Here is a 14339-nt window from a genome sequence, read left to right as displayed (position 1 = left end):
TAAGACACAAAGAATAGAATTGTTAAAAGATCTTCAAACGTATCATCGCAGACTGAAACTAGAAACCTTTTTTGAAGGGAAGAATATCTCGAAAAAGAAACTCCCTTTTACTCACGCCTCAGATTGGTCGCCAGTGTTATCCAGCCTCCCCAAAGAAATATCAAAAATCATCAGAGCTGATTTATATGCATACAAACACATCAATTGGGGTATCAAAGAAAACAGAAACTTTTCAAAGGGAGAGATGAAAGCTATTTTAGATTTACAAAAGAACAGAGATATCGTCATAAAACCGGCGGATAAAGGTAACTCTACAGTGATTCTAGACAGAGATCAGTATATTTATGAAGCTAAGAGACAACTAGCTGTGAGTGATCACTATCGGGCTCTTGAAGAACCGATATATACAAACACCATCGATGAAGTCAGAGAACTTTTAGAAGAAATGTGCTCGAAGAAAATCATTAATGGGGCTCAGAAGGAATATTTAATAGGTGACGGCCCACCTAGGCCTAGAAGATTTTATTTATTACCAAAAATACACAAGGAACCCAAGAGTTGGAGTATCCCCTTTCAGATACCTCCAGGAAGACCTATCGTCTCTGATTGTAACAGTGAAACGTACTATATTGCTGAGTATCTAGAGCACTTTCTTAACCCTCTTTCTATCAGACACCCCAGTTATCTAAAAGACACGTATGATTTTATTTCCAAAATTGGCAGATTAAAAATTCCTCCAGGCGCCATTCTTTTTACAATTGATATCGACAGTTTATATACTAACATTGAGACAGAAGTTGGCCTTGAGGCAGTCAAAAAGTTCATGAAAAAATTTCCTGATTCTAAAAGACCTGATGATTACATTTTAAAACTGCTTGAGATTAACTTAACTAAAAACGATTTCGAATTCGACTCCAAATTTTATTTACAAATAAAAGGCACTGCAATGGGCAAAAAGTTTGCCCCCTCGTACGCCAATATATTTATGGCGGACTGGGAAGAGTCTGCTTTAGCCTCAGCAGAGAAAAGACCATTTGCCTATTATAGGTTTCTTGACGACATCTGGGGTGTCTGGACTCACTCGATGGCTGATTTTGTCACTTTTACTGAACATCTGAATACACACCAAGCCTCAATAAAGATCAAATTCACAGTCAATGATTCTGAGGTCAATTTTCTGGACGTCGTGTCCTATAAGGGCTCCAACTTCCTATCTACAGGAAAGCTGGACTTCAGAGTATACTTTAAAGAGACGGATACACACTCACTCTTACATAAACACAGTTTCCACCCTAAACACACTTACAGGGGGATTGTGAAGTCACAATTACTCAGATTTAAACGCATTTGCACAGAACAGAAATTTTTCTTTACAGCAACGAACACTCTTTTCAAGGCCTTGAGACAACGCGGATACTCACGCTCCTTCTTGAGAAATACACTTAAATCTTTTGACACACCTAAATCTCTGCCTGCCCCGGACACGACAAACAGAAATAAAATTATACCTTTGGTGACACATTTTTCGTGTTTCAGTACACAGCTCAACCAGGCCATTAAATCTAATTTTACACGGTTCTTGACTTCCACAAATTTTCTACAACACCATAAACCTATCGCGGCCTATAGGAGAAACAAAAATATCTTAGATGTTTTAGTACAGAGTAAACTCCCGACTCCTTCACCTAAAGGCCGAATAGGCAAGTGCAAATATTTCATCCCATCGAGATGGGTCAAGAACAGATTTAATGGCCAGGTTTTCAAGTTGTCTCGTTCTCTGTCACATGAGAGTGTAAATTGTATTTATCTCATATACTGTCTCAAATGTCGAAAGCAGTATGTCGGCCAGACCAAGAATGAACTGAGAGTGAGAGCATACCAACACGCACACAATATAGTACACAAAATAGAAAAACGTAGGCTCCTAGTTAAACATTTCTTGGCTCATGGCCTCGACTCCCTCCGAATCACAGGGCTCCAAACTAATCCACTATGGTCTCTGAAAGAACGCCTGAGAGCCGAGAGTAGATGGATTAAACGTTTGGATACCCTGCACCCGAGGGGACTGAATGAGACGTAATTCTGAGATTTATTTCTTCTATCTTTCTACTCTTTATTTTGCTACCCTTTTGATTCTTTTTTTAGACTTGCACACCTCTTTTCTATGGTCAAACACACCACAACCCTAAACTTAACCGTTAGTAACCCCTATGGCTATACCCACCCTGGCCCTAAACCTACCCGTTAGTAACCCCTGTGGCTATACCCGCCCTGTCCCTAAACTTACCCAACAGTAACCACGGTGACATCACGGCCCTTAAACTAACCACTCTAACCCTGGACTACTCTTAGCCCTGACATAAGTTTTCTAAACTCCGTATTTACTCTGAACCATTAGCAGATTTCTCCGGATTCATTTAACTCTCCACCGGGTACCTCGTGTATATACATACTTTATTTATTCATCTAATTAATAATTTACTAAACGAACACATATGTTTTCTTAAAAAAAAGAGGTCATACTAAAAACCGGAAGTAGGAATGGAGGGGGGGTGCGTGTCTGTGGGCTTGGCCTGGCTTGGGTCGGCGTTTAGTGGTCAGCGGACGAATGGACCGAGCACAACCAGGTTCAGACCTTAGGTTTGAACCTTGGACGTTTCATTCCCCTAACCCTAACCTAACCCTAACCTAACCTAACCCTAGCCCTGGGGGTGATTGACACTCTAATTTTAGTCTTGGTAAGAGATAGGGGAGGAACAACCCTAAACATTATTAAAAAGAAAGGGCAGGGAAGGGTCCTTAGGCGGTGTGGGGAGAGGATTCGTGTAAGCCAGGATGGCTTGGTGGTAGAGTGATGGCCTTTGGTGTAGGGGACCGGGGTTCGAGTCCCGCTCGGTGCGGGTTTTCTTGGGGGGCTGGTCAGTTGATCCGCTGGTGGTTGGGTCCGAAGGTGATAAAAAGAACGAGGTGGTATCAATACGGGCAGAATTGAGCGAAGGGACCGGTTGTTTGATGGTAACCTTTTATGGTCTTGGGTTGCGGAGTCGCCACGGGCGAGGTGACTGGGGCATTAACCCTAATAGGATGAGGGGCAGGAATAGCCCTGAACTTAACCCCACCCTAAACTTAACCCTCATAGGGTGATGGGCGGGGATAGCCCTGAACTTAACCCCACCCTAAACTTAACCCTTATGGGATGATGGGCGGGGATAGCCCTGAACTTACCTCCACCCTGACCTTAACCCTCATGGGATGGTGGGCAGGAATAGCCCTGAACCTACCTCCGCCCTGACCTTAACCCTCATAGGATGATGGGCAGGAAATAGCCCTAAACTGATCAGCACTCTAATTTGAACCCTGGTGGTTTTGAACTGACCCACACTCTAACCCTAGATTGAAGGGCGGGGATTGGTCCTGAACTCACCCACACTTTAACTTTAACCCTCGTAGGAGGGCATTTTTAACTTTAACCTGGGTGAAAGGGGAGGACAGGAGGTAGCCCTGGGGGTGATTGACACTCTAATTTTAGTCTTGGTAAGAGATAGGGGAGGAACAACCCTAAACATTATTAAAAAGAAAGGGCAGGGAAGGGTCCTTAGGCGGTGTGGGGAGAGGATTCGTGTAAGCCAGGATGGCTTGGTGGTAGAGTGATGGCCTTTGGTGTAGGGGACCGGGGTTCGAGTCCCGCTCGGTGCGGGTTTTCTTGGGGGGCTGGTCAGTTGATCCGCTGGTGGTTGGGTCCGAAGGTGATAAAAAGAACGAGGTGGTATCAATACGGGCAGAATTGAGCGAAGGGACCGGTTGTTTGATGGTAACCTTTATGGTCTTGGGTTGCGGAGTCGCCACGGGCGAGGTGACTGGGGCATTAACCCTAATAGGATGAGGGGCAGGAATAGCCCTGAACTTAACCCCACCCTAAACTTAACCCTCATAGGGTGATGGGCGGGGATAGTCCTGAACTTAACCCCACCCTAAACTTAACCCTTATGGGATGATGGGCGGGGATAGCCCTGAACTTACCTCCACCCTGACCTTAACCCTCATGGGATGGTGGGCAGGAATAGCCCTGAACCTACCTCCGCCCTGACCTTAACCCTCATGGGATGATGGGCAGGAAATAGCCCTAAACTGATCGGCACTCTAATTTGAACCCTGGTGGTTTTGAACTGACCCACACTCTAACCCTAGATTGAAGGGCGGGGATTGGTCCTGAACTCACCCACACCTTAACCCTCGTAGAAGGAGTTTTAACCTGGATAAAGGCGAGGACAGGAGGTATCCCTGGGGGTGATTGACACTCTAATTGTAGTCTGGGTAAGAGATAGGGGAGGAAACAACCCCTAAAAGTTATTGGTCTCTAGGCGGTGCTGGGAGAAGATTCGTGTAAGCCTGGATGGCTTGGTGGTAGAGTGATGGCCTTTGGTGTAGGGGACCGGGGTTCGAGTCCCGCTCGGTGCAGGTTTTCTTGGGGGCTGGTCAGTTGATCCGCTGGTGGTTGGGTCCGAAGGTGATAAAAAGAACGAAATGACGGGAGAGTCGGGCGAAAGGAGGTGGTTTCGCGAGGATCTTTATTGTCCCGGGTTAGGGAGTCACCACGAACGAGGTGACCGGGGTAATGTAAAAGCAGGTGCAGAAAAGGTACAAGGGATAGCAACGGCGGAAAGTTCGAGAGGAACGACTATCCTGGTAAGGATTATTTCTGTTTTACAATGTATGGACTTTGTGGAGGGGTGGGCTGGTAGAAGCTTGGTGTGCAGAAATGCGCATCCGCCAGTCTCACTCCCTCGGCCTGACGGGATTGGGCCTTTTGTATCAGGTGACCCGGATACCTTGCGGTGTTAACGAAGGGTCACTTGCACGGTGAGTATCCAGCCTCCCTGGGTCCACTTGGACAGCACGCAGGGCAGGTGGCCTGGGGCTAACAGGCCTTAATTGGAGCCCAGTCTTCTATGGGGAGGAATACATTTTGCTCGGTACACGGATTGCACCAGGTGTGGGGAGGGAGGATGTAGAGGGGGATAGGGCTAGTGGAAGAGTCCAGTTCAGGATTTTCTTGCCTTGGTTTGTAAAGTGGGTTCAGGCAGCCGGGGGTGGTTGTTCGAGAGTTATCGGGATCCCAACAGTGGCATTGCGGATCCGGTCAAGGTCGCATTAGCCAATTGACTATGAGACACACGCCGAGGTCTGATCACCCTGGGCGGGTCGCCCCGGTGGAGGGTGTCTAGCGTTTAAAGAACCGAAACACCTGAGGATCCTGGGGTACGCTATTGATAATGTGTCTTAAACATTTCTCCCGATGCTTGCTCTGGGGAGACTAGGAAAGGCCAGCGGGGCCCAGGTTAAGCGAAACCTTGGGAACGGGGGTCAGGTGACTACGGGGAACGGCGTTGCCGGATGGTCAGGTGCTTTTCAGAGGGGAGTCTGGATCGGATAAACGGAAGGCGCCTCCCGGTGGGGAGACACAGATGGATAGAGTTGGTAAGGGCTTCGGGTGTTCGTCGGTCCCGGGGGTTAATAAACGGGGGCATGTGAAGCCGGATGGGTCCCAGGGGCTCGAGCCATCGTCCGGTCTGCAAGATGGGATCTGAGTGGGCTGGAGATGGGGAGAGCATCGGGGGCAGTGTTGGACAGGGGTGGATGAACCGGGAGGTCTGTGGAGGACGCGGGCTAGGGTCAGGTTAGGCTTTTTCTCAGGAAACTTATGCGCCCAGTTGGGGGTGGGAACTCAGGTTCTGAATTATTGGGGGGCCCACAAAATTCCCTCGGACGGGGAGCCGGTATAAGCTAACGAGCGTCGGCCAGTGCCTTTTTCCTCAGCTCCCTATTCCAAACCTTTGAGGGACGTGCGCCCCATTGGGGGGAGCTGTTGTAATTTCTACTAGCCCGCATTTCGCCAGAGCCATCGGACGTGCTATACGGGACATCCACAGGTTGGTGGGTGCGGGCTCCCCACTGCACTGCTCTTCTGGGCTCACCGGGTAGGGGGTGTGATGCCGGGCCGGGATTACTCGTCCTGGGCCTCCGGGCTCGGGCCGGGTTCGCCGGTTCGGAGTTGGCTTGGTCAGGGGCCTTGCACTCTCTGCACCCAGGGAGCTGGTACTACTTATGGGGTCTGAGAATGAAAGGAAGGATCCAGGGGGTGATTGGAGGGAGGGTCATGGAGGTAGGGTGCTTTGTCGAGGACAAAATAATATTTTTTTGCTCCCTCCCTCGTCCCCTTGGGCCCTGAGCCCCGGGGGAAGAGGAAGGGGGAGCGGACCGGGCCCGGACAGGCCCCTAGGGGGGAGGCGTGGCCCGGACAGGTCTATCCTCTCCTGGTCTGCGGATTTAAATAATATAGTTCCCGGGGGGGCTGGGTGTGTATGTTGGGGATGCATGTGGGGAGGACTTGGAGATTCTTGGTCGGTTGACAGGATAGATTTTTTCTGTATTGTAGAGAGTTTATTTGACATGGCGGAGGATCTGGAGTTCCGGCGATTGATCAAGTCGCTGAGCAAATTTTTGAAAGCGTTCCACCACTTTCACATGGTCCAGGCGGCGGAGGAGCAAAGGCGGGGGCAGAGGACCCTGGAGAGGGTGGCAAACAGTTTAGTGGAGGGAGTTCACGCGGCTCTCCCCTCAATGACCACTAGGTGGCTGATCTTTGGCAATGCCAAGAATTGGTTCAACACGGGGGTGGACATCCTACATGCCCATTACCAGGATGCCCTGGAGGGGGCCACGGGGGAGTTGCAGGAGGCCTCAGGAAGGCGTTGGAGGGAGGCATGGCAGGTGGCCATGAGGTGGGCTCGTAAGGATTTAAAAACGGTGAGCGAACTGACCCTGGCCAGGGCAACAGTGGAGGTGGAGGGGATCATGGAGGGGAAGGGGATTGAAGGGGGACCAGGAGGGGAGAAGGAAGGGGAAGGGTCACGGCAGGGGCATTGCCAGCAGGAGCAGCCCGAAACATCACCAAGGACCTGTAAGGTCCGGGTGAGAGGGGAGGAGGGGCAGGTAGTGGCAGCCCTGGGGCTGGTCGGCGCTCTGGTTTGGGCCCTGGTGGTTTTGAGCTGACCCACACTCTAACCCTAGATTGAAGGGCGGGAATTGGTCCTGAACTCACCCACACTTTAACTTTAACCCTCGTAGGAGGGCATTTTTAACTTTAACCTGGGTGAAAGGGGAGGACAGGAGGTAGCCCTGGGGGTGATTGACACTCTAATTTTAGTCTTGGTAAGAGATAGGGGAGGAACAACCCTAAACATTATTAAAAAGAAAGGGCAGGGAAGGGTCCTTAGGCGGTGTGGGGAGAGGATTCGTGTAAGCCAGGATGGCTTGGTGGTAGAGTGATGGCCTTTGGTGTAGGGGACCGGGGTTCGAGTCCCGCTCGGTGCGGGTTTTCTTGGGGGGCTGGTCAGTTGATCCGCTGGTGGTTGGGTCCGAAGGTGATAAAAAGAACGAGGTGGTATCAATACGGGCAGAATTGAGCGAAGGGACCGGTTGTTTGATGGTAACCTTTTATGGTCTTGGGTTGCGGAGTCGCCACGGGCGAGGTGACTGGGGCATTAACCCTAATAGGATGAGGGGCAGGAATAGCCCTGAACTTAACCCCACCCTAAACTTAACCCTCATAGGGTGATGGGCGGGGATAGCCCTGAACTTAACCCCACCCTAAACTTAACCCTTATGGGATGATGGGCGGGGATAGCCCTGAACTTACCTCCACCCTGACCTTAACCCTCATGGGATGGTGGGCAGGAATAGCCCTGAACCTACCTCCGCCCTGACCTTAACCCTCATAGGATGATGGGCAGGAAATAGCCCTAAACTGATCAGCACTCTAATTTGAACCCTGGTGGTTTTGAACTGACCCACACTCTAACCCTAGATTGAAGGGCGGGGATTGGTCCTGAACTCACCCACACTTTAACTTTAACCCTCGTAGGAGGGCATTTTTAACTTTAACCTGGGTGAAAGGGGAGGACAGGAGGTAGCCCTGGGGGTGATTGACACTCTAATTTTAGTCTTGGTAAGAGATAGGGGAGGAACAACCCTAAACATTATTAAAAAGAAAGGGCAGGGAAGGGTCCTTAGGCGGTGTGGGGAGAGGATTCGTGTAAGCCAGGATGGCTTGGTGGTAGAGTGATGGCCTTTGGTGTAGGGGACCGGGGTTCGAGTCCCGCTCGGTGTGGGTTTTCTTGGGGGGCTGGTCAGTTGATCCGCTGGTGGTTGGGTCCGAAGGTGATAAAAAGAACGAGGTGACATCTCCATGTTTATTACAGAGGTGGGAGGGTCTGTTTTGTGCAACTGGGCGTCACAGAGATCACTCGCTCTGTATGCGTACATTGCATATAGTCATTAGGAATGATTACAATTAGTATTATTACACAATAAATACTAAATGGCTAGTATAGCAAAACCATGTTAATTTGTGGTTTCTTTAGTTTAACATGTTTCTAGTTTTTTTTTTTTTTTTTTTGTAGTAGGCTAAACCCATGTTTAATTTTCATAAAGGTACATCTGTAATTAAAACATTATGTAACTGAGTGCATAAATGAATGTGAGTAATCTTACCTGATGCTGATATTACAATTGCCAGTCTTAACAGTTTACATCTAGCTCTTGATTTTATTTTTTATTTTTTATTTTAATTTTATTTTTTTTATTATTATTATTTCTTTGCGGGTAAGCAAATATATCAAACATGCCCGTGGTAAGATCATCTACAGTAAATCGCGTTGGCCAAAACACATAAGGAATAAAATATCACCGGCAATCACAGACATTCGCATTCGGATGGGATTAGTTTTCTCAGAGGATCACTGAGTTTGCTGAAAGACAGTAGGTAATTTGCTCTGGAATTATCAGAGGTTGTGTGAGAAAAACACAGACGTGGCAGATTCGGACGGGATTAAAATCACTGAGTACGTCTGTGTAACACAGATTTCTCTAACGACCCCCTGTAAAACTAGTCCCGTCCAAATAGAGCTTTACAGGTTATTTTAATGACGCGTTTCTAAATGAAGATCACCGCAGACCAAGGCTGCAGACAGCACACCTTGTTTATTATCTTTATTTTATAAATGCTCAAAGTTTTGTTGTTATTATGTCTGTATACAAATAAAAGTAGACCCTTTACAGATTTGATTGATGTATTGCTCTTATCTGTACGATCAAAACTGAAAGTGTAATTGAAGTTCTTTTCGGGGTTATCAGGAGAAAATGCCTCATGCGTATAAACGTGAATCGACTCCAGAGGGTTAATTAAACAATTTAATAATCAATTAAAAAGCCATTTATACCTGCATGATATTGCACTGTATTCCATGGACCAGAGGTTTGTAAAATGGATGAATGTATGATTCAGCTGCAGATGCCATCTTCATTCAGTTTGCGACTCTCACAGTGCATTATGGGTATTCTCTAGCTGTTGAGCATACATCGGTTGTACACTCATTATTTCAGTGCACTATGGGTTTGAATAATACCCTATTTAAGGGTAAAGGGGGTGCTTTCAGATTCAGCCTCAGTTCTTGGAGGACCACAGATCTGCAGAGTACACACCAGATCCAGCTAATGAAGTCCTTCAGGCTTATTTGTAAGCTAAATTTCTGGTTTGTGTCTAAACTCTGGCCCTTCAGGAACTGAGCTTTGTACCGCTCTGTGTTAACATAAGTAGCGAAATGAAAACGCACTGCTCAAGTAGTATGTGGGAAGACAGATTGCACATCCACTGATATCAAACAATGGTTTGAAAGACATTTGTGAATGCATCACTTATCTTATCAGTGAAAGCAATGTTCGTGTGGTGCACAGTTCCCCATACAGATAATCTAAGTATGGAGTCTCATTCAATTTTATTTATCACAGTAATACATCAGTGTTGTTAAAATTATTTTTCTCTTTTTATTTCAAGACCCTAATATAAATAAACATGTCTTGGAGTGTTATCTTCTACCCTGGAAATCCCGAAAGAAGGGAAAGGCTTATCCGCAAAAGCCAAGAGCTTCGAGAACTGATGAAAAACAACTTCCGAGCCACCAACCAACTCATTGAGGCTCTTAAGGAACACTTAGGCTTGTCCTTCAGGCCAGTCGCCTTGAATGAGAAAGCTACTGTGAAGGAGAACTGTGATGTAATCATTGAACGCATACATGAGATCCAGGCAGAAGTAGAGAAGATTGACCAGAAGATGAAGGCGAAGCTGGAACCGACGCTGTATGAGAAACTGAAGAAAATGTCTCTGTCTGTTCCTGACTATCAACTATTATCAGGAAGTGTTGGTGCAGTTTGTGGTGTTGCAGGCTCTGCTGCCGTTATTGCCGTTGGTTGGCTAATTAAAAATGAAAAAATTCTGACAACCATGAGATCGACCTTTGGTTTAATAAAAACAACTGCTCTAGCCGCTGTTGTAGTTGGGGTGTTATTCATGGGGATCGATATGATTATTAGCGCCATTCTAGGAGGTATTGAACGTGATCAACTGGAGAGGGCCCTGGAAGAGTATGACAGGGCTTTGGAAGAATTCAGGCCAGCGTCTGAAAAATATCAGGATAGTATAACCTATGTCAGGATGAGACTTGAGATGGGTCAATAAGCAGAAAATTACATCCACAATCTTAACTGGTATTTTCCTATTTTACTATTGTGGATGTATTTCTTTCCTGATTGTTATATTTTATGTATTCAGATAAAAGACATGCATTCAAATCTCTTAGGTCTTTGTTAAATGCTGTATCTAAATCTGTCTTCTACAGTCTCTGAAATCAACAAAATAAACGGTTTAAAAACATTAACCAGTTATAGTGTTTTTCATACAAAATAAACATTTTCAATGCAAATGTTCAAAACCTAAATGTTTCAATCAAATTTGGTCTTTTAAATCAGTAGTGGGATGTATTCAGGAAGCAACAAATAACAGTTGTGTTGATGTGCTGCTAAATGCAAGTGCTTTCCTCTTGACCAACAGAAGGCACCAGAATGCTGTCTGTGTTCTTTGGCAAGAAAGACGAGCTCAAGAAAGGAGAACTGATAAGGTCCACCCAGACCCTCCACCACTATGTGCACAAATACTTCAAGATCACCAACAGGCTTTTAGAGATACTCGACACTCACCTGAATCAAAGCCCTTCCCCTGCAGTGGAAGCAAATGAGAGTGAAAGCATTGAGAAAAACTGCACCAGGGTAAGAAATGTTATGAGCCAGATCCTGGATGTTTCTGAGAAGGAGAACAAACATGTCCAAAAGGAGAAACATGATCTTTATGAGCAGATTGTCTTCCCTGGAGTGTCACTGAAGGACAAGGCTGCAATGATAAAGGATCTGCATCAGAAGACCATGGGACTCTTGGGGAATGTCTACGGCCCTGTAGTCGCTGTTCGACTGGCAAACAGTGATCTGGGGCGGGTGATGCCTCCAGTGGAACAGAATGAATTTCAGCTTGTTCTGTCATTTGCTCTGGGGGATCTACTACAGAGCAGTGCAAGAATCACTGAGCTTCTGTGTAGATCAAGAGAAAAGAGCCTGGATGAAGCCATACAGTTGGTGGAAGATGTACTGTCCGTTCTGAAGACGCCCTGCGACTCCTACAATGACATTCTGTGTGAAGTGGAAGCCTACATCACCATCTTATCTGAAAACATGTAGAGCTAACTCATGAAGACACGCTTCTCTCAGAGAGCACAGTAAAGTTTGTGTTGATAAATCATTGCAATTTTCCTCCAGTAGTGTTTTCATTATTTCAACCTTTCATTATTTTATAGATTTAGTTTATCTTATAATTATACGCCACTATTAATTCAGCTCACTTCGACTGAGAACATCCCAAGGTTGTCATTTAGTCAAATTGTGTGGTCTATAAGTTTACAATTAATGACAGAAATTAACTATTCAATATTTTGAATATATTAAGTAAATATCTACAAACAATAAATTCCCTGATATTTGTAAGAAAAATGTAGCTGATTTATCACAAGTTATTCCTCATCATTAACATTTCTGGCTCTCTATACATCTATAAACTGAGAGGCCACTATAATACATGGATATATTCAGGATTGAATGTTACCTCATAATAGTTACTTGTTACTTCAGTGGAAAATATGGAAATACAGAAATAGGTTTCTGCAAAATTCTCTAAATGATGACGGTAGTTAACACAACTATTTATGTGTGTCAGGTGTTGCTGTGGTAAAGAACTCATGACAAAGAGAATACAGAATCAAAAGTATAATATATATATATATATATATATATATATATATATATATATATATATTTCTTACAAATAAAAAAGTAATGTCCATATACCACAGTATTTGTACAGTTCCCGGATAATACAAATCATATAAGTAGATTATAACTGTATTTAAGCAGAAATGATTAATACCATTAAAGCAATCATTACAAGCATCTTACATAATAGATAATCAAATATTTTACTGTCTTACGCCACTGGTATTTTTTGTTAAGTTGTTATATGAAGCTCTTAGAAAACCAAAAGTTTAAGTACTGATATAGATGTACAGACAATTACTGTACTGTACACTCTATTAAAACAATATTCATATTAAAACAATTAAATTACTACAAAAAACATGCAAAAGATGTGCCACTGTGCATCTTTTCTTCCCTTTCAATAATTTTTGAACAAAAAAGCAAAATTAAAGTGTATTTAAAACACTACCCCAAGCAGTACAAGTCTCTACTTCTAGTGCTTCCTGTACATATTATTCACTAAGCTTAAAGGGTAAGTTCACCCAAAAATGAAAAATCTGTCATTAATTACTCAGCCTCATGTTGTTCCAAACTTGTAAGACCTCCATGCATCTTTGGAACACAAAATAAGATATTTTTGATGAATTCTGAGTAATTCGTGACAGAATTTTCATGTTTGGGTGAACTAACTGTTTAAACCAATACTACACAATGAGAAAGAGAATAATCTGAATAATTACCACAGGGAAGTGTTTATATCACAGGGAACCTTCTTATAAATGTGCGTCACCATTGTGTGCTTGAGTTGGTTCTAGTTGTAATCAAGTCAAGTCAGGTCAAGTCACCTTTATTTATATAGCTCTTTAAACAAAATACATTGTGTCAAAGCAACTGAACAACATTCATTAGGAAAACAGTGTCTCAATAATGCAAAATGATAGTTAAAGGCAGTTCATCATTGAATTCAGTTATGTCATCTCTGTTCAGTTTAAATAGTGTCTGTGCATTTATTTGCAATCAAGTCAATGATATCGCTGTAGATGAAGTGACCCCAACTAAGCAAGCCAGAGGCGACAGCGGCAAGGAACCGAAACTCCATCGGTGACAGAATGGAGAAAAAAACCTTGGGAGAAACCAGGCTCAGTTGGGGTCAGTTCTCCTCTGACCAGACGAAACCAGCAGTCCTCTGTAATGCTGTTTTTGAGGTAAATGTGAGGCCTCCTTCTGACTCAACAGCTTAAAGACAGTTTCCTCCTTATCACTGTCTCTAGAAAACAAACAAACAATAACAACAAAAAAACATTACATATGGACAAAAATGTTATTGCCATATATACACATGCATGCATACACACTGTACACACACACACAAACACACACACACTTACTGTATACACACACACACACACTGTATATACACACACAAACACACATACTGTATACACACACACACACACACACACACACATTGTATATACACACATACTGTATACACACACACATTGTATACACACACACACACACACTTACTGTATACACACACACACACACATTGTATATACACACACACACATACTGTATATACACTGTATATACACACACACACATGCTGTACACACACACACACACATACTGTACACACACACATACTGTATACACACACACACACACACACACACACACATTGTATATACACACATACTGTATACACACACACATTGTATACACACACACACACACACACACACTTACTGTATACACACACACACACATTGTATATACACACACACACACACATACTGTATATACACTGTATATACACACACACACACATTGTATATACACACACACACACACATACTGTATATACACTGTATATACACACACACACACATGCTGTACACACACACACACACACACACACACACACACACACACACACACACACACACACATACTGTATACACACACACACACACACACACACACATACTGTATACACACACACACACACACACACACACATACTGTATACACACACACACACACACACACACACACACATACAGTATACAGACTGTATATACACACACAAACACACACACACATGCTCTATACACACACACACACACACACACACACAC

At 44.5% G+C, this 14339-nt stretch overlaps 2 protein-coding genes across 3 annotated transcripts; both read left to right on the top strand.

The window, feature by feature from the left end:
* Nucleotides 1–4363: 4363 nt before the first annotated feature.
* LOC113099039 (uncharacterized) lies at nucleotides 4364–11702 on the top strand. 2 transcript variants are annotated; one of them, XM_026264091.1, is made up of 2 exons: nucleotides 4364–4686; nucleotides 10949–11702. In XM_026264091.1, the coding sequence occupies exon 2, from the start codon at nucleotides 10960–10962 to the stop codon at nucleotides 11623–11625; it is 666 nt and encodes a 221-aa protein (XP_026119876.1). In that variant the 5' UTR covers nucleotides 4364–4686; nucleotides 10949–10959; the 3' UTR covers nucleotides 11626–11702. The 2 variants fall into 2 exon arrangements, with proteins under 2 accessions (XP_026119876.1, XP_026119874.1); XM_026264089.1 differs by having other exon boundaries at nucleotides 4365–4686; nucleotides 9896–11702.
* Nucleotides 9914–10576, top strand: LOC113099038 (single-pass membrane and coiled-coil domain-containing protein 3-like). Its single transcript, XM_026264088.1, has 2 exons — nucleotides 9914–10307; nucleotides 10383–10576. The coding sequence occupies exons 1-2, from the start codon at nucleotides 9914–9916 to the stop codon at nucleotides 10574–10576; spliced, it is 588 nt and encodes a 195-aa protein (XP_026119873.1).
* Nucleotides 11703–14339: the final 2637 nt, after the last annotated feature.

Source organism: Carassius auratus, unplaced genomic scaffold (genome assembly GCF_003368295.1).
Source record: "Carassius auratus strain Wakin unplaced genomic scaffold, ASM336829v1 scaf_tig00216840, whole genome shotgun sequence".
In the NCBI taxonomy this organism is placed as follows: Eukaryota; Metazoa; Chordata; class Actinopteri; order Cypriniformes; family Cyprinidae; genus Carassius; species Carassius auratus.
The sequence above is the reverse complement of the archived record's forward strand: the minus strand, read 5'-3'. Positions and strand labels throughout refer to the sequence as shown.